The sequence below is a fragment of the Xylocopa sonorina genome, chromosome 2 (assembly GCF_050948175.1).
Source record: "Xylocopa sonorina isolate GNS202 chromosome 2, iyXylSono1_principal, whole genome shotgun sequence".
NCBI lineage: Eukaryota > Metazoa > Arthropoda > Insecta > Hymenoptera > Apidae > Xylocopa > Xylocopa sonorina.
In genome coordinates, this window is record NC_135194.1 from 16111773 (window position 1) to 16135315 (window position 23543).

A 23543-nucleotide genomic window follows, 5' to 3' on the forward strand; every position below is an offset into this window, starting at 1 on the left:
GAAACGTGGGGTGAATAGGTACGAAGGGGAAGGTCGCACTCTCGAGCTTCTTTCTTCCTCTCGACGCGCGTCGAGAGGGGCGGAACGCGTGGACGGAATTAGAAGTCGGTTTCAGGAATGAAAGGATCCGCAGCTCGAGCATTGTTTAGCGCGTCCCACTCGACTGTTACCCAACTCCGATCCGCGAACCCATTCTTCGACCAGTTCGAGTTCCACGTTCCTATTTTCAAGGATGAAAGTCGAACGATCGTGGTTGCTGGCGACTTCGATCGCGGTTATCGATCGTCGAAGGTTGGACAACCAGGTGGCGCCTTATCGGAAGGACGCGTTCGAATACTGCGTACAATTGATAGCGGTGTCGGATCGATAGTTGGCTGAACGAAACGCACCAGGTAACCGAAGCATCTGCGTAGATGAACGACGTAGCCTCTGACGATGTCTCGCAACGCGGGAGTGCGAAATTGCACCACTTGCGCCTCGTCGCGAAAACTCTCTGAGGGACATCGAGCGTTGTCGACTCTCTGAAATCGACGCTGCCGTTTCTAAACGGGATTTCGTTTCATTCAATCTTAGCGGGGGCGTTCGTCGGGTGTATTTTTAGTATCGTTGGTAGTAGACGCGTGCACGCGAAAATCCGTGCGAGTTGATCGTGAACCCGCACGAGTCTGCCGTTACCACTCGAAAACGAAAAACTGGTCGCTGGCCGCGACATGTGTTCGACACACGAGCGCTAAACGAGCCGTAAACCCGAGCGGCGAGGGTCGTTTCCTGGACGAGCCGAGGGTCGCTCCCCGGAACATCTGTCGAGGGTCCCCGTATCGAAAAGGGTAGCCGACCTACGGCAATTTCGCGGGAACGTTCCGCACACCCGTTCGTGCACGCCTTCTTCTCCCACCAGGGGAGACGCCTAGGCCTCCGCGGTTTTTTCTTTTCCAACCGTGACGCGGCGCGGAGGAAATTTTCGAGCCGATGACTCATCGATGATACGCGGTTCTTCGCGATTCTTTATTGTCGCGCTCGGATGGTTCGTTAACGAACGTACACGCCGAGGAACTGTACGCGGAAAAAAACTGCCTGTTATCGCGCTGTTTGAATTGCGGCCGTTCGTAAATAATACATGCGCGCGTACACGTACGTGCACCGAGCCGATCGGCTGGTTTCGTTTCGTACCTCCGTGGCTTATCGAAATTCGATTATTTAAAAACACACTCGCCTAGCCGTGTATGAATATTCCACGCGTTCTATCGATAAATAGATTTCTTTTACCGTGCCGATGCGCACGTTGATAGGACACCTCCGATATCGCCGCGAAATTATAAATAATTCACCGTAGCGATGAATCATAGATCGTTAATGGATCGAGGAAGGAGTGCTGAGGACAGATAAAAAAGGCAAGTGAAAAGATCCAATTACAGGCCTCGCGAGTGGCAGGGGGCACCATGGAGTCTATCCTGTTAATAGGTCAACTTTTGGAAGACAGTCACGCGATATTTGCTTGGAAGGACACGGAATTTATTTGACCGTGGTAATTGCGGTCTTGTCGATGTTCGACGACTCGAAACGAGCGAAATTGCGAGCGTGGCTTCGCGGGACGACCGGCTGGCACTCCTGGGAAATTCTTCCGATTCGCTCGTGGGACACGTGGGCGCGCATTGCACGCGTTGCTCCCGTGAACTCGATCGTTTCATGAGAGATAACCACCATCCGTGATCGATCTTTCATTTCATCGGTCCCGCGACCTTGCTCGAGGGTTCCTCGAGCGATGTTCTTCGCGGATCGACCAGATTCGTCCTTGACTCGTTCTCCCAGCAGCGAGACAGGCCGCGCGAGCAAGGAAATGGAAACGCATCGGTGGCATTCCGAATTTTCCAGGTCGGCGCCGCCTATCTCTCTCTCTCTCTCTCTCTCTCTCTCGCTCTTTCTCTGTACGTGTATACGCGTGTACGTGGTAGCACGCGTGCTCACTTTGCGCATGTATTCGCGATACACATGTGTGGTACGTTTGTACCGTCTCAGGGCCGACGCTGTTGAGATACAATAGAAAAATGGGAGTTTCCGCGAGACAATGGGGAATACTCTCTTTTGTCAGGCGCAAGTCGAAGGTCCCCTCTTCCCTCCCTCTCTGTCTCGCTTCTTTTCTCACTTTCCGCCGGTCCACCGATCTTCCGTCCCGCTCGCGCTTTATCGAGCACGAGTGCTCGTAGATATCCTCTTTAAAACCCCTCCGCGGAATCGAAACCGACCGGCAGACGTGACAATTAGACGTTTCGACGTTCGCCTCTGCCGCTACCCTCCGTCTCGCCCCGTTTCCGGAAGAGCAACGATCACGGAAGGGTGTCGGCTGGCGAAGAATTCCGTCGCGCCTGGATTCGTCAGGCCTCCGGATCGTGTCGATTCTCTGCTCGATCTTTGTAAGTCGCGACAGTGATAATTACGGAATGTTTCGCCGCGGCTATTGATTTTCGACCGCCTGCAGGAATTGCACGGTTTCTTGGCGGCGCGCGGCGTCTCTCTGCCATTCGATTGAAACGCGAGGACGTAGGCTGGTCAGCTTTACACGATTCCCGGCTTGGTGATCGTCCGCGTTTAACTCGCGACCGTCTGAATCATTCATTTCGCCTGTTTACCCGACCGCGTCAATTATTCCGCTACCAGTTATCGTACGAGTCGTAAAGCGTATCGTCGTGCATTACCGTGGTCCCTCGATCGCCTGTCGCGTGCACCCTTTCGAGGGCACCCTCTGAGGCGCCTCACCTGTTACGATCCTCTTAATGGGTTCTCGAAACCTGGCGTGCCACGGTTTTCAATCAGCATCGATCGGTGTTTTGGCGATACTGGAACGCGGAAGGTTAGGTGTTGTTGGCAGCAATGGAGGAAGAGTGTTACGTAAAGGGAGATCGATACGCGAGGATGACGTGTCCCTTACCTGTTGTTGAACAAGTCGCCTCGCGTCGAGGCCTGACGATCTCTTCAGAATCGGAAGATCGGGTAGACTTTGCGTTCCTCCTGTTCCTCTTGCACTGAACAATTAATTTACCAGTTAACTTTCATACGATCGCTGCCAGATATGGCGGTTCTAGCACGCGAGTTGAGAGGAGAGAGCCAACTGGAAATATATTATGCAATTACTTTGCAGAAACGTACAAAAAATGCCGGCGAGTGTACTCGCGTTCTCTGTATTCTCGTAGCGTGTCTTATTTTCTCGAAAGAATCAGTTTTTATCGGTAAATGACAAACTGGCGAGTGTGGTTACTCGTTGAGGATAAAACAGGTATCGTCGGGACGAGGATATCGGCTTCTCTCGACTGTTCTAGCAGGGGAGTAAAAGTTTTTCAATTTTTATTAAAACGTAATATAAAATTGTAGGATTCTCTAGGCAGGTCGAAGGTTTCGACCGCACGTTTCGCAATCGTGCCACAAAATTATTGCTACGCTGTGATTACGCTTGATCGAATCGCGGTAACGTAAGCCTTACGTCACGCTTAACGATCGATACCAATCCTTGGCTTTCGTGGCTTCACTTAACACTGTAAATGGACCGTCTGTCGGTCCGTACGCTAACAACTTAACAGTTTATCTCGACTAAAGATTTGGCACGAGAACAATTTTTGGAACGAGAGGAACATTGTGTTATTGGCGATAAAATTAGATACGATCGATCGTATCGATGCGAAGGTTTGACACTTCGACTTAACGTAAACGATACCTACCATTGAGCAGTTCTCTTTGCTAAATAATATTCCAATCGCGGCGTTTCGATTCAGAGTTGACACAATGAACGCGTTAATCAGTCTTATGCAAGGACAATGGAGCGTCGATCGAACCGATTTTCACAATTCAATGCATTGGAAAGCATCGCGGTATGAGAATTTGATTCGATTTGGTCCTTGTCAGAGAACGTTTCAAAGGGCTGTCAGCTCGACGTCGTGGCAAATTCCTATCGTTTTTGCTAAAATTAGATCATCCCAGTAGGAGTTCGATTCGTTTCACAGAAAACTCTGAACGTTCGGACCTGGCGTCCTCCGACGCGTCGCGAGGAGACGACCAAATGGCCGTCGACCGTCCGTCGAGCGCAGTCGATTCTACTCGCGTTCATTAACAGACTTCTTGCTTTCCCCCTTTTCCCTGTCCGTGGATCCGTGTCGCAGCACTCGATCGAATTTCGGATAGAGTCGTCGATCGGTTCGAACGTGCGCGTCTTCGTTCACGTTCGCCTTGTCCAGGTACACCAACTCCGACTTCTCCCCGGAAGCTGACATCATCTCTGGCTTGGTGTTCTGGAAATATCGAGCCACGATGTACAGCAACCATCTCGAAATCGAATTACCGTGACGACTGTTAAGTTACCTTGTCGTTGGCCACCGAATTCGCGCGTTGCTTGTTCAGCAAGTACAACGCCGCGACCGTGACAATGATGAGAGATCCCACGAGGACCATGATGATACCAGCGTACATGCACACGTACGGCAGCGACAAGAGTTTCTTCAAGTCGTTCGCGAATTTTTCCGTGGCCTCAGCTTCCAGTGAGAACCACATCACTGGGAAGTACATGTTCGGTACGGACGAGAAGAGTCTGCGAGATTTGGATCGCGGTTAGAAACGTTGAATGCTGTCTGTCGCGAGCACGAACACTCGCGCTGCTCGCCATTTTGCGTCGTACGAGAACGTACTTACGACATGATCTTTGAGGGTTCCAGCAGGACGTTCAGCTGCAGCTTAGCGGACACCTTCAAGGGAATGCCTGTCGTCTGAAAGAGATCAGTTTCTGGTTTAATTAACGCGCGGGTGTCTCGATCGCTTCGTCCTCGACGATCATCGAGCGGTCTGATAACAACGATAACAATAAACCACGATAAGACAGGTGTTATCGAACGAGCGATACGCGTTGCTCACCGGCTCGAGAGAGATGTAGAAGATATGGTCATCTCGAGGATTCATCCCATCGACGCGCTCCTTCAGGCTGGGGTCGGCTCTGTTGAAGTGGGGCAAACTGGCGAACACAGGTGCGCCGTAGCGACAGGAGCTGACGTTCATCAGCCCCGCAGGTGTGCATCTACCGTTGCAGAAGCAGTTCCCTATGTTCACCAGGTCCGGATCCTCTTCTGGAGCGTCCGTAGTCTCAGTCGAGTGCTCCGCCTCGAAGAAGTCCTCGGTGGTGGTGGTCTGCTCGAAGTATTTCGCCTGGTCGTGAGGGTAGCGCCGTCTCGTGTTGTTCCCCAACGTTTTCTCGCCGAGCACGTACTGATAACCCTCCACGCCCAAGTGATCGATGGTCTTCTCGTACTCGAACGTCAAAGGTCTGCCAGGGACGGATTAGAAGCGGTATTAGCGAAGGTTCTCGAGTTGTTCGTCGACCGCGTCGACCGTGGGGACGTTACGAGGGTAGCTGCTCGATTTATTTGAGAGATCGATCGCGACTGACCTGCACAGGTCGCCGCTGAACAGAACGATCTCGTCTTTCCGTCGATACGGCGGCCAAAATTCACCGGCGCTCCCTTCCACCAAGTTGCACGGGCTTTTGAAGAACCTGGTCGTGTCTCGATAGTTCCATTTCCTGAGAACCCCGAAATCGCCGATATCGTCCGCACCTGTGTCCATGTTGAAGTGGCCCTCGAACATCGTGGAACCGTTTCTCTGAAGATAGAAACGCGATTGGGATATAATATATCGTTGTCTCGCGAAGGATCGAGATCTTGGTAGGTTAATCGACTCGCGCGTACGATAACGCGGCGGTTAGATAAACGCAACAGGTGTCGCCTGTTATTCTCCGCGATCGAGTGGACGAGTAAACAGAGAACTCCAGCCGCGAGTTGATTTATCGAGCACCGTCGAGTGTGTATCGCGTCTTTTTGCGATGCCAGAAAGTAGGAACACGAGAAAACGAAGGTCTGCCTGCCAGCGCTGGGATAGGTGGGATTAGTTAGTCGTAAATGTTGCACGCGTGACGCAACAAATTAATACATAATATGCCTCCCATTGCTTTTCATTCGTCATTCAGCGACCTACACGTGACCTGTTCTATTCAGTACCAATTTAAGTCTCGCTGCGAATAATTTACCGTCGACTGCAATGCCGTTGCTGGATCGGCGCAAATCGCGACGTCGGCCTTCCGCGCGGCCTCGACACGATTAAATAAACAATTTCGACCACCGAACGTACCATGTAGAACCATCCGAACTTGTCGAACGGCGGTATGTCCTCCCCGATCCCGGCTATCCTACCAAGGTCTATCAGCGTGTCCTCGTATCCTTTGAACAGCAACTCCTCGACCGTCTTCGTGGTGTGCAGCTTCGTCGCTATCAGCATGTACGAGAGGGTGTTCTGCAGGGTGATGTCCCAGTATCGCACCTTGTGCTTCGCCGACTGGAAACGTATACGAGCGTGTCGAACGATTTCTGACGGGGGCTGCTACGAATTCGATCTACTCACGATCACGACGGTGTTCAGCTGCGTGATTCGATCGGTCAGCGAGCCGTTGGTCAACTCTGGCTCGAAGTACCACCATCGCCGTTGGAAGTAGCTGACCGTGTGGTTCTCCGGATGAAAGGCCACGTCCGCTTTCTGACGGATCTCACTGAAATTTTAATCGTCGATCTAACAGACGTGATCTGAAACGCGTGATTTACGATGGAGGGAGAAAAAAAGGTGAATGAATATGCGCGACGTTCCGTCGTATATCCTGCCTGCTAACGAGAATAATACCAAAGTGATTCATCCGGAAAATAAGAAACTCGAGCAAAAAGTTCGCGTACCTCGAGTAACTTGGAATTATCGTAATTTTCCCAAGCGTTCTCGTAATATCGTTCGCCTATCGCGACAGTGACGGTTGCACCGCGCGATGGAGATCACGGTGTTCGATAAAAACGACAGGAACACAACAGGTGGTAACGCCCGACAATTAGAGAGATCCGTGGACGAACTCGCGGCGTTCCAGCAGGGTTCAATTAACCGACGCGTTCGTGATTAGAGCCAGCGTGATTTGGTGCTTCACCCTACATATCCGTGCGCGCGTCCCGTTGATTAGATTTGACGCGACAATTGCCGGTCGCTAAGTGCACGGGCGAGTAGCGCGCGGATGCACCTTGCAGCCTGGCTGATCCTCGCTTATTGTTAACGATGCAATCTTTGTTGTGTAACCGTCTCGAGCGCGGAGGTAAGCGTCGAAACGAGGGGAGAATGCTGATTCGAATCTAACAACCCGTTCTTTAAGCCAACATCTCGTCTCTGCGCTGGGCCTGGCTGAAAGGGTCTCCACTCTGATGCTCGTAATTAAACGGATAATTGTTTTATGCAACATTTAGTCCCAACCCACGCTGGCCAGTCGACTCGACCGAGACGTTTCTCCGCTCATTAAGATGTCAATACCGCGAGGTTAACCAGATGTATTCGTTTCTTATCGTGATTAGCTCGGCCTCTTGGGAGCTGCCCCGTCGAGGGTTCGATTAACTTCCGACGCGACCTCAGCCTGTCCAATTTGTGCTCCGCGCGAGCTGCATCTTCGCGAACACGTCCGATTTTTCCAATCCATACCGAGGGGCAGGGTCTGCTCTCCCGTAAGTGGTACAAATTATATCGGATTCGTTCGTTGCGCAACCGTTTCCGTTTCGATCGCGACCACTGTGTTTTTGCCAAATTACATAACGAGAAACAGGCTACGACGCCTAATTGATACCCGTACGCGAACACCGCGCGTTCCGTTCGCCACGTCGGCTTCGTTGCTGGTGTCATTGCTATTCGAACAGCGTCCTCGATCGACGAGACGTACCGGAACACGTATGGCCCGACCTCGACGAGATTCGGTTTCCTTCCAGGCGTCTTCAATTCCTCCGGATTGGTCCAGTTGAAGAAACGAATCTTCATGTACATGGGAGGCAGCTGGCTGGTGTCGTTCCACACCTCGAACGTCTTCGACGTCGGCGACAACGGTATTTCCTGATGGCATAAATCGCGTTTACTATCGCTAAGTTCACTAAAACGCGTCGTTGGAAATTGTAAGATTTCGCTATCGACGAGAAATGTTCCAAGGTGCAACGAAGGGGAAAAAAAAAAAGACGACGAACGACCGAAAATAAGGCCGCGAGGGTCAGCCGCGTCGCGAGCTAAGCTGTACGCCGTGCACGTTTCTTCGTAACAAGAAATTATTCGTCTAGCGCAACTCTAAAGAGATACGTCAATTAATTGAACGATCAACCACTTTTCCAATCGCGTTGGGAACAACGACGAGACACGAGCGAGACTACCGCCGACCGTAGCCACGTTTCGTCTTCCTCGAGCCAGTTCGAAATCGAAACAGAAATAAATCTACGATCCCTGAAAGAGTAATGAGAACGTGGCCGCTCGTGAGAAAGGGGCGAACGCGATCCGGTTGCATCGCGGAAACCATAAAACCACCAAGGAGAAGCACTTCGTACATCGCGCGAGACCAGCTCGATATCGTTCGTCGGACTCTCTGTTACAAGGCGAAATTGGAAATCGATGGGTCTCTCTCACCTTTTGCAGAACGTGATGAAAGATCGCGGACGAGGAGAAGTAGACGGCCGTGCCAGAAACGATCAGCAGCAGGCTGAGGAGGCTAAGGCCGAGGGATTTGTTGGTCCAAGGCCTCATCGTGACGGAAGCTCGTGTACGCGCGGAACTGGCCCTCGACTCCTCGGCATGTGCGCCTTCGACGGCCGCGGTCGCTCTGTTCGCCGATCAGGCCCGCACCCCCGTCGCTCTTCCGGCCGCTCTGCTCTTCTACGCCGCCTCTAGCCTGGAACAAGATAAAATCTATCTAATCAGCCAGTCGTTTCTACACGCTCTCGCCCCGCTGGCACGTCGTATCGCGTGCACGCTTCGAGGCTTAGGCTTTGTCAGTACGCGAATATCGGGAATCGTAACTCAGTCGGAAACTGAGGAACGATCGCGTCGCGTTCGATGTTCCCTTTCGATCGTCGACGATTCGCGAGCGACCTACTTGCTCTCAGCTACCCGTGGTTGGATCAGGGATGATCGAAGCGGTCCTGATTTTTCGTATGCCACGGGAGGACCGATAATCCGCGTTTGACGAGTTTTGCGCAACCCCCTTCGTCGAAGGAATACGATCGATGAGGTGGAACACAGATGAGATCGAAGAGAGAATCGAGAGATACGAAGTTGCGAGTGCCGTTCAAATTGACCAACGAGCTTGCAGTTATGCGCCGCTCGAACCGCGCGTTTCTGGATATTGAATTCGCCGACGATCCCGATTGAAAACGTGCAACCGCAGCTACGCCGATGCTGCATTTCTTTTCCATAATTTCGCAGACCGCGCGTCTTTCGCCACGAGATACACGACGAGATAAGGCTCGACTCTGCATCGGTCTTCGAAAAATACTTTTCGAAGTGTAAAAACGAACGTCGCGTGGAAGAGGATTAATCGACGATTACTGTAATTATCGTGTGACTAATTGTCGGATGTTTTTCGCCTCCGATCGTGAACCGCGTGATCGCGCGAATTTTTCTCCGATCCAGCTGAACTTTATTTCATCCACACTTTTATCTTCGTTGCATTAAACTTCTACGCGAAACACGACGAACCATCCTGTTCACAGGACTTCTGCGCGCGTCGAGAGAATAATCGATCGAGTTTAGTCAAATTGTCGCGTTTACATTACTTTCGCGCGGTTCTCGAGATCGCGAGAGGCGGCGAATACAGTGGCTGGGTCGTGGGTTTTGTCGCGTATCCGGTCGTATCGCGGGTGTTGTCGCGTTGACGTAGGAGCGCGAATAATGGCAGGTCATTTATCGGCTCGCCGTCCCATGGTGTGCGTCGCTCAAACAGAAGACGCGTACGCGGCCGCGTTGCGCGTCTCCGTATCGCCTGACCTTTAATTTCTCGCCGAGTGAACTCGACTCTTTTTTATCCCTTTCTGTGAAGCTTCTACGTCGAACAGCTTGCCGCTGCATCGATAAGCGTAATCAAGCGATAGATGATCAGGCATCGAATAGCAACGGGGTCGGCCCGTCGATTTTTCAACCCCCGTTCGCGGCTACGCGACGGAGCCACGCGTGTCGAGGGACATGAATGGTCCGTCGTGGCCTCGACTCACACGACGTTCCATCGCGCGGCGGCTCGTTTTGTTTTGTTCGTCCCCCCGCAATTGAGCACTGACAAATTGTTCCCTTGTTAGTAGGCCGTTTCCTTTAGAGATAAGTATTCACGGCCTCTCCAGCGACCGGGAAGAGAGTGCTCGCAGCGAACAGAACCGACGCGTTGCTTCGAGGTGGATACTTTCGATCGAAGTAAATAGTGCTTTCGGAACGAGTGAGCAAGCAACGAGTTAGGCAATCGCTGGCGAACTTTGCATCACGAAACTCGAACCGAATGAGTAATCTCGCGAGAAGCGTGAACCGTGACTCGACGAACGATACGTGCGCGATCGACTATCGACTTACTCTGGTTTCGCCTGGTCCACCGGCGCGAGTCCGCTCTCTTCGCAAACACGAGTCGACGATCGAGACGGGCCCCTGCTTTCAGTCATGAAACGCCAGGAACGCCAAACGAGATACCTCTAACGAGATTGCCGAGCAAGCTCAATCACCTCGGCTCCAGCGTGTCACGCTGTATACTGCGCGGCTGTTACTGTCGCGTCCGAATGAATCAACAGGCTGCATATAATGTGTCTATTGGCCGCATACCCCCCCACTTGGGGCGACTTTTCCCTCCTTTGCTCGCTTCTTCGGACCCTCCTACGACCCGGCTCGAACCACTTTGGTATACCGCTTCGAGAATTTCGTTTCCGTTCAAACCGACGCCGAATACCTCGCCCTCGTCGTCCTCCCCCCGTCCATTCGACCGGCTTCGAGACGAACAACCGACCATCGGAATACGAGCGCGCACAGTGCCCGCGCGACGAGCAGATGCACGCTTCCTCGTGACACGTGCTCGCGTTATCGTTACACGTGTTCGCCACTCGTAGCTGTTCGCGATAACAATTAGCGAGGATACCTCGCGGGTAATTCGAAAATCGAGAGTCTCGCGATCGAGTTAACCGACTCTCTCGCGGATGGAAGCCAGCGTGGTAACTCTCGACAGAGATCTCCGACGTTCTTCGACTCGTCCCCATCGTGGTTCGTCCGTTGCGTAACTCGAAATGCATTATCGAGACGTGGCGCGCTGTGTGCCGCAGCGCGTTCGTCAGGAATAATTATCGTTTCGAGCAGAACTCGCGGTGACGCTCGCTGCGTCCTCGGCTATCGTCGAGAATCGATAGCGAGCGGGCAATCTAGAAACGCGGAACGGTAGAAAAAACTGACATTTATTTACTGTGTGGGCGAGTCCTGGTCTACGCTCTTATCTTATCTTACGAGGCACTTCTGTACGAACGAAATACCGTCTTTCACGTTCTTTTTTTTTTTTTTTCTATCGCCTAGCCCCACGGACCCGCAGGTACACGCCTGTTAATCCTCGATTTCCACGCGGCGATCTTTAACGATCGCTCGACCGATACTTCCGCTTGGTACGCGTTTCTATCCGCGTCGCGTGATAACGGCGACGCTCGACTTAAAACTGGAACTCGCGAGCGCGTCGAAGGAGGCAAGGGGTGGCGATCGCGACAGGTAGCAAAGCCACAGAAGTGCTCGAGTGAACCCCTTCCAACCTCGCCGGCCGTCTCCCGCGGTTCAAAGCCGTTGATCTCTTCATTGCCAAGCGGAATCGTCTGCCATTGTCCGCGATTACCAGCGGCTTCTGTCTGTTAATTGACCCTGCAACTCCGTTCCGGCCAAGTCTCGACCGTTTACCCGCTCCTCTTTTTTAACCCCCCCTTTCCTTTGCTCGCGTACGACGCTCCACGATGCTGGTTCGCCATGGGCGAGCCTTTCACCCAGGGAAACGGATGATCATCGCTTAGTACCAGGTATAAAAGATCTATCATCGTCTGATCTATCCTCAGAAATACCGATCGTACAAAAAAGTACAAGTTTTGTCATGTCCTCTACACTTTATCGTAGTAAGTTCAATAGTTCCATTTGTGTATGCAGTTTAGCGGTGACGTTAGAGGCAAGGTTTGTACACAATTCATTGTAAAGTTTCGATATGTGATTATTAGTTATTAATGCGTTTAATGGTGTGTGCAGGTTTCCTGCGTCTCTTAATTGTACGAGCGCGCAGAGAGTTTGCAAGAGATGGGATTCACTTGGGAAATGAAGAATGCAAGAGTGCGACGTCGAGAATTGGATGGAGAGAGTTAAGAATCTCTGGAGCAGTGGTCCCAATCGAGACGAGGAAGAATATCGTGTAATAGTTCATACTTGGTGCTTAATATTGTAAATTAGCATAAGTTTCACTGGTAGAATGTAAGTTAGCATAAGTTCTAGTTATAAGATGTATTGTAAGTGGGTTTATAAGAATAGTTTGTAACAATTAGCACGTAAGACCATTCCTGTAATTTGTAGACTACTGAAAGGATTCAATAAACGTTCTGTCATTGTTAATTAATTGTTCAATCAATTGATAACCTGTCCGGCAATCCTGAGAAAACCAATTCCAATCCTTAAACGAGCCGAGACTCGTAAAAACAGCCCTAGTCACGATTAAATTAGTTTTAAGTTTGAATTCCCGGAAATGACGTCAATTCCAAGAATCGCCGAAATTCTCAGAATTCCCGATGACGTCATTTCCAAGAAGTGGCACTATTCGGATACCTCCTCACTACTTATGTTCTCCTGATACATTGCCAATTTTTCCAGCGAAAATCTGAAAATTCGACTTTGTATCAGGAGAACATGACGTCACAGGAGGTATCGGCAATTCCAGGAATTCTCGATGACGTCATTTCCAAGAAGTGGCACTATTCAGATACCTCCTCATATGTTATGTTCTCCTGTTACAAAGTCGAATTTCCAAGATTTTGTTCGAAAAATCGGCAATGTATCAGGAGAACATGACGTCACAGGAGGTATCCGAAGAGTGCCACTTCTTGGAAATGACGTCATCGAGAATTCCTGGAATTTCCGCGATTCTTGGAAGTGACGTCATTTTCCTAGAAGTGGCACGCATACCTCCTTAATACTTATGTTCTCCTGATACATAGCCAATTTTTCGACCAAAAATCTGAAAATTCGACTTTGTAACAGGAGAATATAACATATGAGGAGGTATGCCTGCCACTTCTAGGAAAATGACGTCACTTCCAGGAGTCGCCGAAATTCCAGGAATTCTCGATGACGTCATTTCCAAGAAATGGCACTATTCGGATACCTCCTATGACGTCATGTTCTCCTGATACAAAGTCGGATTTTCAAGATTTTGTTCGAAAAATCGGCAATGTATCAGGAGAACATAAGTAGTGAGGAGGTATGCGTGCCACTTCTAGGAAAATGACGTCACTTCCAGGAATCGCCGAAATTCCAAGAATTCTTGATGACGTCATTTCCAAGAAATGGCACTTTTCGGATACCTCCTATGACGTCATGTTCTCCTGATACAAAGTCGGATTTTCAGATTTTTAGTCGAAAAATCGGCAATGTATCAGGAGAACATGACGTAATAGGAGGTATTCGTAACGTGCCACTTCTTGGAAATGACGTCATCGAGAATTCTGAGAATTTCAGCGATTCTTGGGAATGACGTCATTTTCCAGGAACTGGCGATTTTTCCGGATTTTTCAATCGATACCCCGATTTCCGACTTTGTATCAGGAGAACATGATAGGCGAGGAGGTAATTATCTTATTCTAATTTGTGGGCGTGGTAAATTAGAGGAATCGGAGGAGGATAAGGCTGGTAGCAAATGATAAGACTCCTTGCATTTGTTTAAAATAATTAATTTATTTATTAAATAAAAGGAATATACAATAAATTACAATTAAATTTCACTGTTATAACTATGGATGCACTTATTATACAATTTCTCTTACTTCTACCACTATAATTAAGTCCTACGCTTAAATATAATGTAAAATTGTACGTTATAAATAATATAACACACTATCCTCTTCTTTCTTCTCTTCAACGTGCAGTTGCACCAACGATGATTGCATACGAAGATATTCCATCCATTTCATCGATTCTTCAAAGTCCTGTGCATGGCGCATTATCCCTCTCACGATATCTGTTACAGAAGGGAGAAACGATTAAGCAATCAGCTTAATTGGAAGTGTTAACCATCAAAAGTACGCTACGCAATGTTTAATACGTACGCACAGAGCGGACTATTCCTGCGCCGAAGCTCTGCTTTCATCGAGTGACACAAAACAGCAAACGGGTGATTGATCTATCCTACACCACGCCTCTGGTGCTAGTTTGACGATCAAACGGAACGGAATACCTAGCCAAACGGTCGTCGTTAGAGCAGACGAGCTAATGGCTCGTTATCCGATGATTCGACGTAACGGTACGCGAAAATGCATCGAGATTAGCGGTCCAATACTTGCACATACCAAAACTCTGCGTCGAAAATCGAAAGCTTACGTTTCCACGTGGGCTTTCGATGGCTAGTTTTCGATTTATTTACGCTAGATAAGCATGGGAACGCGTCCACTGTTCAAACTGGACGATATCCGGCTAGCTGGGGCTTGGAAAGGGTCAGCAAGGGTTTTTTCCTCGAGATACGCGTCGTTTCTATTCTCCGACAACTTAAGTTTCTCGAATTTGCGACGAGATTCGATATCTCGCTTGAAATCGTGGCCGATAATCGCGGTTACATAACGAAATCTTATCTAAAGATTCGTCGGGTCACTACGATGTTTGGATTGGTAACAGTTGTTTTATCGAGTCGTCTAGATTGCGCTTAATCCATGGGCGGCGTCTCTTTTTTTCGATACGAATCAACAAACCCATCGCGACGCTGTTCGTTGCTGAAACACCGCCTCCCGTCGTCCAGCCGCTTAAGAAGCCTGCCAAATACTCGCAGATACGCGAACACGCTGCGATTTCACGATCTTGGTCTTGTTCTAATAATTTCAGAAGCTCCTCGACGCTATCGATCGAGATACGCTCGAAAATCGGAATCGTGATAAGGGGAAACATCCGTGAACTCTGACTCTCGACATTTCGACGCGCAACTCGACGGAAGCGCCGTTCGAAGAGAGGAGAACGATGCGGAGGGACGTCGTGGTGCATAGTAATCGACACAATTTATTTACAATAGAAAAAACGTATCGGATGGTGGACGTACATACATATACATACATATATATATATAATCCTAGTCGAGTTATCTGGTCCGTCGAACGCTTCGTTGCTGCTTTCGCCGGGTTAAGAGCCCCAGCGTCCCTCGCGGGCCGGTGGTCGAATAATGATCAAATGCCAGAACTAATCCTTAATAAACGTGCACTTATCTAATAAAGCTTTTAAACGATACATAATGTAACACGATGCAATGCAAGAACACTCGTAATAGTAGTAACTTATACGTAAACGCAGTAAATTAAACCGTCCCACATTCGTATGACGTTCTCCAGCGCGTTCTCCAGCTCGGCCACCCCCTGTTGCGCGCACCCGCGCGATCCGTCGACACGTCGATGGACAACATGGATACTGGTTACGGATCCGCGACGCGATTCCGCGATCGAGAGGTGACAGAGAGGGACCTCGAGAACGCGATCGCTCGATGGTAACTATCGACATCGCTACGTTTAAGGGAAGTTTACTTGTTGCCATCAGACGCGCACGGGGCTTCGTTCCACCACCGAGGCGAGGACCCTTACTTCTCGTTCGGCGACTGACAGAAACGTTTCCTCGCCCACCATATGGCGGCCAGAGCTGCCGCCAGAAATCCGATGCCCGCCACTATGCCCATGGAAATCGCTCGGTTCCTACGGTACGCTGGTACCTCGAGGCTGATGCGCTCGCTGGTCGCCACGTCGTCCGACATCGACATCGCTGACACCTCGAACGTGTAGTAACTCTCCTCCTCTAGGTTTTTAACTGGAATCATGGTTACTAATTAATATCGCGCGAGAAACGATCAACTCTTCTACTGTTCGAAAGTGCGAGTCACCTAGGTAGTAAGTGTCCGTCGTTTCAGCCCTTCCGTACAGTCGTTCGGACGGCCCTCGAAACCATTTGACCGTGTACAATCGTACTTGTTCCTTCCCGTATGCTGGTGGTTCCCACGTGACCAAATAGCCTTGCACGGTCGCCTGCACTCTCACGTTCAACGGTGGACCCATTCGATCGTCTGTCAAATCGAAAAGCGATTAAATCCTCCAAAGAGCGTCTTCGCGCTTCTGCTGTGCCTCTTCGTGCTTACCTGGGGGGCTGCGATACTCCGACGCCGAGTTCTCCTCGAGCGATGCTGAAATTCATTTCGTTTCGCGTTACATCCCATAAACAATACCGCGATATATGTATGAAAGTGAACGTACTCGGCTGCGTGAATATACGCAACGTTTTACTGAACATTCCGTCCCCGTGCTTGTCCTGACTGAGCACCATGAACTCGTACTCTCGACCCGGGTTCAGATTGTTCACGGTCGCCTCTGTGATCTTCCTGGACAGGATCTTCATCGTCCTCCACTCGGTGGTGTCCGTTGGTCTGTACCTGGTGCCGAGAATTCGATCGTTTCGTCGTACTGTCCGAGGTTTCACGAGCGTTTCACCTACCAGACCGAGTACTCCATCTTGGGTCTCACGTATCCAGGCACCCAAGTCAAAGTGACCGCGTTGTTGCTGCTGTTGGCGCTCAGATTGTACGGTGCTCTCGGAGGAACGTTCAAAACCATCAACTCGGTGTCCGTGACCACCGTCGCGGCTTCGTTGCTGGCCGCGCACTGGTACAACCCTCTGTCCTGCTCCTGGATCCTGTCGATCGTCAAGTTGCCGCCGATTATCAGCGTCCTGTTGCCTGGCGGCACTGGCGAGCCATCCTGTTCCCGTGGAAACGTCCAGCACCGATTAATCGTGATTCAGAGACAGATAACGGTGGATCACACGGTGTACCTTGTACCAAACGATCGACGGTCGATGGGACTGGTCCCCGTCCCTGGCGTCGCACGGTATCTCCAAATTCTCACCCAGCTTCCTTATGTACAAGTGTTGAGGCGTCACTGTGAACACTGGCGGTCTCTGCACGATCTGTCGAGGCGCACAGTGGACTCGTCGGATTATCAGAGACGCGAGAAGGCTTCGCAACGATGGTAGACAATTGAGAAATGAACGAACGATTGACTAAACGAATACTTGCCACGGTGATCGAGGGACTAGGTCCCTCTGTGCCCAAATCGTTGTACGGCGTGCAGGTGTAGCTCCCAGAGTGGGTCTCGTCCACCTTGCTGAAGTAGAGGGACCCGTTTCTCCTGTAGAAGACGCCTTGAACGTTGTAGGGGTCGAACAGGAATCCGTCCTTCTCCCAACGCAGGTTCGTCAGCGGCGGATTGGCCCTGAAGTGACAGTCGAGGAGGGCTGGTTTCCCGTACGGCAGATAGACCTCTCGGGGTGCGTAGATCACCTTCGCCTTGTCTAAAACACGAACGCACGTAGTTCACGTAGGGTCGAGCTTAGACGCAAGCGAGGGGGCGATCGTCGAAATTTCAACTCGCGCTACCACGGTCGTTCAATTTTGACCCGCGGAGGGCTTGATTACTCTGTCGTTATCGTCGTTTCGTTCTCGTTGCTATTCCCTATTATTACGCTCGCGTTATTATTCCATTTCCTCGACGAAACTGTGCGATCGCGGCCTCGCGCGTTCTTCCACCCTTTGACTGCAGCTGCGATTCGTTCGCGTTCGAATCCGGGTCAGCCGACGAGTTTCGAGCTGGACTCGATGGGCGAATACTTGCATTGCACGTTCAGAAAGGCGGAGACGCTCTGCTGGTTCCCAGTCTCACCGACCACCACGCACGTGTACTCCCCGAGGTCGCCCATGGCCGCAGAGTTGATGGTCAACGTCCCGTCCTCGGCGATCGACGCCCTTCTCTTGAGATCCTGTCAAAACGTGATCGAACTCGAACGCATGTGCACTCCTGTCTCGACGAGATCGACGCGATCGTCGAGAGAAAATATACGCAATTACCCCGATTTCCGTGATCTCCTCGTTCTCGCGGAGCCAGCTGACCACGGACTTCTCACCCTTGGCGACGCAGTCGAAGGAGACCGACTCGCCCTCCATAACAGTCTTATTGACGGGCGGGACCGCCAGCAGCGTCTCGCCTGGAACAGACGTCGGGAACGGCGACGCACCTGGGTTGAACGATTTAACGAGTCTGCCCAGTGTCAGGTTAGTAAGCGTCAGCGGTATTATATCGTTTATCGTATCGCATTTTAGTCGGCCGGCGGGCAACAGGCGGTATTAATTGATACGGTGCCGGCTTTAATCGCAGCGGTTGCAACGCGGGTCATTCGTTCGAGCGCGCATTCGTGCCGGTTAATCGCCGCGCTTGCACGAGACGCGAGTGTTATTTCGAATCGGTGCGTGACAGAGGCATTGTGTCCCGTTCAACGGTGAACCGCGGACATATACGGTTTCCCGTTCTTTCTCCGATCTGGCCGTCCTCCCTGCCCATCCGGCGCGAAAGACAAAAAGGCGAAGGCGCGGCCCTTGTCGACGGCGCGTCCGTTTCGAACGGGTTTCGCGCCGTCATCAGGAGCCGGACGATTTTCGCGTTCGATATCCGCACGGCGTTTCTATCTGCGCCGTAAATTGTTACTCGCGATGACTCAATTCCCGTTCCTCCCCGCACGGCAGACGTTCGCCAGAATTCTAGCGGTAAAAACTAGAGAATTCCGTGCGCGTTAACGAGTGAATCATCGCGAGTCTAATCTCGCGGCGTAACAAGGGGGTCGGTAGATGGAACGAGACTCCTTCAGCGAGAGCTGCCGAGCCTCGCGGCGGCAACGACGACGCGGAACGCGATCGTCGATAGATTAGAGGAAGCTGTTATTTAAAATACAGATGAGTGAACGTTTACTTCCTGCTAGCCGAAAGTCCAAGGGACAGGTACGTACAGACAGCGGGCACGAGCCTCTGGTTCGTCCAGCGTTAGCGCGTTGGTAGTCCAGCGTGACCCAATTCAGTGCTCAGGGTTAGTCAGTTGCCGCTTAACTGCGTTAATTCCCTTCGCCACTTGTGGTGTTATCGAATTAGCCGATCGTAACGGGCGTTAAGGAGAAAGTGCGCGACCTTACCATCTATGGCTAGGTGGAACCAGGTCCCGTTGTTCCTCGAGTTCGGCGTTCGGTTCGGGAATATCACCCGGCACTCGTACCATCCCTGATCGCTCTCGCGGATGTTCGTCAGATTGATGCTGCCCTGGCCGTATCCACGGCTGACGGCGTCTTCCAAAAGGTGCACGCGACCCTCGTAGCCCAGTCCCACGGACGGATATCCGTTGTACCATGAAAAGATCGTTCGTCCCTGAAACGATCGCGCGCGCGGTGTTAAAATTCTCCGCTTCCGGTATCAGAGGACGATACCGCGCGGTACCAATCACGCGTCCCCCGCCACCGTTTCATCCCTCCTCGTCTCGACGATCGGATCGCGGTTTCGTAAACGGAGGACGACGAAGAGGGTTCTCGAAAAATCTACTGGGCGGTACTAGGCGCCTGGAGCGGCTAGGCGCGGCGGCCTCCGACGAAAATGAAAAGCCTCGAAGCCGAGGGAACCCTCGCGGTCGAAACGAGGCTGGCGAAAAGCCCGCTAATCGTCCCTAATCGTCTGACAATGCGTTAGCAGTGACCCACTGGTTCGGACCCCTCGTGTCGCGGACTCGCCGTGACTAAATATAATGCAGCCTTGCGTCCCGTACTCCAATTACCACGTTCGACAGACAGAGAGGGACCGAGAGCACCTGTTTTGCATACGCATCAGGGACCAATCAGGTTAAGTTCCACTTGATTTTATGCGGTAGCCATGTGCGACGCTCAATCTGTTTCCGGCGTGCGGCTGCACGCGCGTCCAATGCAACATCCGCGAACATCTGGCCGCCCCTTCAACGCTTTCCATCGTCGCGACTCGCACAGCTCGCGAGCATCCCTCGTCGACGCTCTCGAATTCGATCCGAGCCGCGAGGAAAATATTGGAAATATACGAAATTGCGCAATCGCGACCGCATTAACCGTATCATCCGAACCCGCGGCGCGACGCGACTGGATCGGGATACGCGCGCTTCCCACGCGGATTCAATTATAGAGATACCACTCGAGGAGGAAATCGAATCACCCACCCTGCCTTGAGCGACACTTTTCTACGCGGTTGAACGTGCCCGCCGAGTGCTCCTCGAGCGCGGATTAATCGCGGCTGCCACAGGCTTCCACTCGCGATTATTCCATCGATCCTATTTGCCTGCGAACAACGATCGATTTCATCTCACGATCAAGGTTAGCCGTATCGATGAACGCGCCTCCGCAAACCGCGTAACTCGGTAAACAAATCGAGTTGCAATTTATCCAAGTTGCATAACGAGGATCTCTACTCGCGTGGAAATCGTCGATCGTTCGAAAAAGTAGGATCATCCGTCGACTGAGAAATTTCTCGACACTTACGTCACGGTTCCACTGGAGGATGTACGGGATCGGGGTCTCGTGCGGAAAGTCTAAATCGCAATTGAACACCGCGTACTCTCCCACTCCGGCGTTCAAGTAATTCGGGATCTTCTCTTCCTCCAGCATCAGGCTGTAGCCGAGCGCTGGAAAAGAAAGAAAGAAAGAAACATCGCGAGTAACGAGGACGATGTTCGACGCGGTTCGTGCGAACGTCGCGTGATAATCTGTATCGCTCGATGGATCCGACGCAATTTTACTGAATTGGCTAATTTTCTGGTACATTACGCGCGGCCGTCGAAGCGAGTCCCAGCTAAGCGGACGGAAAGTTCGACACGAACCGAGCCCAGAAGACGCGACGATCGAACATCTCGCCTCACCTTGGTAGCAGAGGAAGACAGCCAGCAGCTGTCGAATGTTGGACGGTCTGAACATTTTTCTCCGGTTAAATCCGAGGTTACGCAGCTGTCGCGAGGATATTCTTCTCTGGACGATCTCGCGGAGGTCGCCGAGCGGGCGTACGCGACGTCAGGGTCGAGTCAGAGCTCGCGATCGACGACGACGACGACTGCGAGCGGTACACGGGGTCGAAGCACATCTGTCATCACCGACACTCATCAAACATCGGCTTGCCACCAGGATTATACGACACGCGGCACTTTCTCTCTCCTCGATCGGTGCGTTTGGACACGCGTGAACGTTTCGCACCACCGACAAGTCCCGATCAAACGTCCATTATCCTCCTCGATCGAATCACGCCGGGCGACGTCTCTCTCGGAGAGATTCACGGGATCGAGTTAGCGCCAAGAGATCGTTGCTGGTCGAGCTGCTCCACCGTGGAACGTTCCTGCACCGAGTGCCCCGGTGGTTGCGGTGATAACCGAGTAATCGCTCCGCCTAGCGCGATCCGAGCGGATACGACGCTACCGGGAAGGGGTAACGCTAGCAGAGTTCGCGGAGAAGGGAGATTCGCGCGGTACCAAACGGTTCTATGCTCGTGGTGTTCAAACGAAGACGTGCCTCTGCTCTCCGACTCTCTGCACCCGATCGATCTGTCCCGTTGTCAAGAATATCGAGGGCCAGGGTGTCGAGTCGTGCCTCGTGCTCGTCGCGCGCGATGGAGAACGGAGACAGTCCCCTTTAACCGTCCACCGGAAGAATTATCCCCATCCGGATCGATTCGTGTTCTTTGAACGCTGCTCGGTTCGAGGCGCGGTTAAGAGGCTCTGGTGGAGATCAGAAGGTTCGTCAAACCTGATCGCGCATAGAGATGAACGGTTCAAGCTTCGAGTGGTTCTCGAGCGGAATCGAGTACGCCGTGTCGTACGTTCGCGAGGCGAGTCGCTGGACCGATTATCCCAGAACGGTGGCCCTTTTATTTATCCGCCCACGTAGCCCGCAATTGAGGCTCGCGGTGGTCACGTAACCAAGACGTTGACTTCCGTCGCGGGTCTGTTTTTCGACCTCGATAGACGCGCCTCCGCTGCGGGCGGAAAGAATCGCGGGACGATTCTCGAGCTTAGAGCGAAGCGAGGGAAGCCGATAGTCGGGACGAGGTCGTCGTTGCGACGGATGGCCGGATAGATCGAATCTCGATCGAGCGAACTCCGGAGCGACGCTGCGAAGGCTAATTTCGATGGGCAAAATTAATAACTCGCGTAGTAGGGGCATCATTCCACATGAAATTTGCATAAAACTGGTTTCGAGGTGGTTCAAATCAAGCCTGGAATCGTAGGGAGACGAGAAATTGAAATGGAGAACTCGTGGATGTAATGGAGGGTGGATGGGATGAGAGTTCTAGCTGCTGTAATCTACTTGCTGTAGTTATAAAATAATTATGTAGAAATTAAGCATGGCAAAATACATATTTTAATATAATATTTTATAATTAACTAGGTTACTATATTCGATAGTTATTTAATTTTTACGAGGACTGAGTCTAACTATACAATTTTCAGTAAAACACTTGACGAACGATAGAAAATTACTTTATAACAGCATAAATGTAGGTTCAATTTGTAAAAAATTTATAAAAAAATATGGATACCATTGTAACCAATTGCAAAGAGTATAAATTTACCATAAAAATATGAAAATTAATAAATTACCGGCTGCTATAGTATGAAAATTGATTTTGTTAACTTGTAACCTTCAGATAGTGGGGGAGTTGGCGATAGTGGGGACATGAGTATAAAAGCAGTGCGAGCCTGACGAGGGTCTTTTGGCCGTTTGGACGTCGAGGCGAGAAGGTCAGGGTGCGGATGAGACTGGTGGCTTCTGGTGGCTTCTGGTGGCTACCTGTGGACGAGCCAAGGGTAGTGGACACTTGTGAACACTTGTGGACGAGCCAAGGGTAGTGGACACTTGTGGACACTTGTGGACGAGCCAAGGGTAGTGGACACTTGTGGACACTTGTGGACGAGCCGAGGGTAGTGGACACTTGTGGACACTTGTGGACGAGCCAAGGGTAGTGGACACTTGTGGACACTTGTGGACACTTGTGGACACTTGTGGACACTTGTGGATGATTGTGGATGATTGTGGATGATTGTGGACGATGGTGATCGGTGGTGGACGGCGGTGGACGGAGGTGGACAGCGGTGGACGGGGGTGGAGTAGCCAAGGCTGGTGGACACTGGTGGATAATTGTGGATGGTGGTGAACGGTAAGTGGATGATGGTGGACAGTAATGATAACGACTTTTGCTTGCCGATTGATAAGTGAATAATGAATGGGTCCCTGCGTAGTCACCTCCACGGGGTGGGCCTGGGCCCTTGGTACTGTTTTCGAGAGACCGGTCTCTCGAAAACAGTATCAAGCTAAGGACTACGCGCGTAGATATAAGTATAGTTGTAAACTCGATACTAAAAGTATCAGAATCAGTTAAAAGATTACGATTTACAACTTCTCTGTCTTGTATAAAGATTTCATAGATCATTGCTATCATTATTTCATTTATTTATTTCATTATCCAACTATTATTTCATTAACTTTGTAGTAGATTAGAATAATTATCCAACTATTATTTCACTAACTTTATAGTAGATTAGAATAATTTAATCACTGGTACTTTTAGTATCGAGTCTTTTGCAGTACAATTT

The 23543-nt window shown here is 51.0% G+C and overlaps 2 protein-coding genes across 3 annotated transcripts; both read right to left on the reverse strand.

The window, feature by feature from the left end:
• Positions 1-3322: 3322 nt before the first annotated feature.
• Positions 3323-10782, reverse strand: LOC143433124 (protein croquemort). Its single transcript, XM_076910270.1, has 10 exons — positions 10417-10782; positions 8491-8752; positions 7766-7932; positions 6430-6574; positions 6160-6363; positions 5423-5634; positions 4894-5299; positions 4675-4748; positions 4348-4573; positions 3323-4277 (listed from the first exon to the last, which is right to left on the reverse strand). The coding sequence occupies exons 2-10, from the start codon at positions 8605-8607 to the stop codon at positions 4083-4085; spliced, it is 1746 nt and encodes a 581-aa protein (XP_076766385.1). The 5' UTR covers positions 8608-8752; positions 10417-10782; the 3' UTR covers positions 3323-4082.
• Positions 10783-15079: 4297 nt separating this feature from the next.
• On the reverse strand, positions 15080-21419 carry Bdl (borderless). 2 transcript variants are annotated; one of them, XM_076909914.1, is made up of 12 exons: positions 20823-21419; positions 20446-20588; positions 19090-19318; positions 17978-18114; positions 17745-17889; positions 17150-17424; positions 16906-17040; positions 16570-16832; positions 16332-16507; positions 16217-16261; positions 15965-16144; positions 15080-15891 (listed from the first exon to the last, which is right to left on the reverse strand). In XM_076909914.1, the coding sequence occupies exons 1-12, from the start codon at positions 20875-20877 to the stop codon at positions 15668-15670; spliced, it is 2007 nt and encodes a 668-aa protein (XP_076766029.1). In that variant the 5' UTR covers positions 20878-21419; the 3' UTR covers positions 15080-15667. The 2 variants fall into 2 exon arrangements, with proteins under 2 accessions (XP_076766029.1, XP_076766028.1); XM_076909913.1 differs by having other exon boundaries at positions 17978-18144.
• Between the last annotated feature and the right edge of the window lie 2124 nt (positions 21420-23543).